The 1,956-nt window shown below is 48.4% G+C and overlaps 1 protein-coding gene across 1 annotated transcript in view; it reads left to right on the forward strand.

The window, feature by feature from the left end:
* The window catches only part of ORC4 (origin recognition complex subunit 4), a 12,175-nt gene that overhangs the window by 7,544 nt on the left and 2,675 nt on the right, over positions 1–1,956 (forward strand). The window contains exon 9 of the mRNA XM_005415721.3: positions 271–452. Coding sequence (XP_005415778.2) covers positions 271–452 — 182 coding nt within the window. The remainder of the gene's footprint in view (positions 1–270; positions 453–1,956) is intronic.

The following is a 1,956-nucleotide window of genomic DNA, read 5'->3' on the forward strand; positions in this document are numbered from 1 at the left end:
TAATGTTCAGGTACTTAAAGCATTTTAGACTTGATTTTCAGAAAAATTCTAAAGTGAGAGCAGTGTAAAGCTGGTTTACTTCTACCAGTAAAAGTGTAAAGCTTTTACCTGAGATTGGCATTTCCTTCCACTGGCTGTGATAGGGAATAAATTAAATTATTATTGAGAATCTCTGCTTATTGAAATCTGGAGGTAAAATTGTCACAGGAAAGACCAGAAAGTTGAGGTTGGACATGAAAATTGTATTGTCAGGTGTAAGCTGAGCTCTTTAAAAAATATATTTACCTGCTATTTTTCCAGGTGAGTATGAAATGATTAGAAGTGAGTATGAGATGGTTAAAACATCGCTGTGTTGTTTCTTGCAGCATCTCTCAGAGGATAAAACGGTGCAGGACGTGCTGCAGAACCTCTTCCACCACGCCAAAGACCTGCGCTCGCTGCACTTGCTGCTGGTGTGTATTTGGCTATTTATGAAACACCCCCATGGTCTGCAGTAATTCATGAGCAGCTCTGGTGGTTTTCAGGCCGTTTAGCTGAGCTTTGCCTGAAACAGCATTTCATTAAACTTCAGCCAGTGCTGGCTCCTTGCAGGCTCTGGCAGCCTGTGCTGTGTCAGTTCTGTAGCAGTTACTCTGTGAGGATGGACTGCTCCATTCAGATGGGGCTGAGCTTTTGCTGTTTAACTTTCTCCAAGCCTTTCCATGTATAAAACAAAGCTGTAGGTGAAACCCTTTGAAACTACTTTTTCCTTTCTGAGATTATTTTTGCTTTCCTGACATCTGCTCATATTGAAACTTGTTTTTTCTACTTGAACTTCCATCACCACACAGGAGCTGCAGCTCTCTTGGAGGGTCTTTTTAAAATTTAAGCTGCCTCCCTAATTCTGCTTTGGAACTCAGCTCATACAAATGCACTGATACTTTTACAAAGGATACATAACACTAATTTAAATAACACTTATTTAACCATTCTAAACTATCCCTGTGTTTGTGTCAGTGTGAAAAGCCTCCTCCCTGACTGTGCCAGCCCAGATGTGTGACCTCCTGCTCTGGTCTGGGCTGGCTCCAGTGCTCCCAGCTCCTCCTGCTGTGCTCAGAGCCACCCTGAGAACCACAGCAGAGCCCTCTTGGTGCTGCTCTGGGCTCTGGAGTTGGTTACAAGATTGCAGATTGTTCCTGGCGCAGGGCACCCAGATCTGTTCCTGTGGCTGCTCTGGAGGTCAGGAAAGGAGCTGGTGGCAGCCAAGAGCCTCCCTGAGAGCAGGTCAGAGCTGAGGCTCAGCTTCCCCCTTGTGGTCTGCAGCATGTGCTGAGCTCTTCCTTTGGAAAGAGACCTTTTGTTCTGAGGTCAACTTCCCAATAAAAGCACGTAATACAGATTCTGGAGGGATGAGGGAGGAATTCTGGACAAACTGTGGAGAAGAGAAGGTTCTGGGGAGACCTTGGAGCCCTTGCAGGGCCTGAAGGGGCTCCAGGAGAGCTGGAGAGGGACTGGGGACAAGGGATGGAGGGGCAGGAGCCAGGGAATGGCTCCCACTGCCAGAGGGCAGGGATGGATGGGACATTGGGAATTGGGAATTCCTGGCTGGGCTGGGATTCCCAGAGCAGCTGGGGCTGCCCCTGGATCCCTGGCAGTGCCCAAGGCCAGGCTGGACAGGGCTTGGAGCAGCCTGGGACAGTGGGAGTGGCCCTGGGTACAGAAGCAGGTGCAGAACAGCTGCAAGTCATTCCTGCAGCAGCCTCTGAGGTGCTGATGCATTGACATGGATATAAACAGGTTCAGGAGGATTTATCTCCTGGAATCAGGAGGCTTTAAGGTTTTAAGCCTGGAAAACCTTCCTGGCAAGATGAAATTGTAGTGCCGGCTCTTTGCAGGGTTTTCAGTGTGAAGCTCTGTGTGTGTGGGGTTTGTCCTTTCCTCTTGCAGGGTCGCTCCAGGGAGCTGTGTCCATTCCCA

The sequence above is a fragment of the Geospiza fortis genome, unplaced genomic scaffold (genome assembly GCF_000277835.1).
Source record: "Geospiza fortis unplaced genomic scaffold, GeoFor_1.0 scaffold112, whole genome shotgun sequence".
NCBI classification, from domain to species: domain Eukaryota; kingdom Metazoa; phylum Chordata; class Aves; order Passeriformes; family Thraupidae; genus Geospiza; species Geospiza fortis.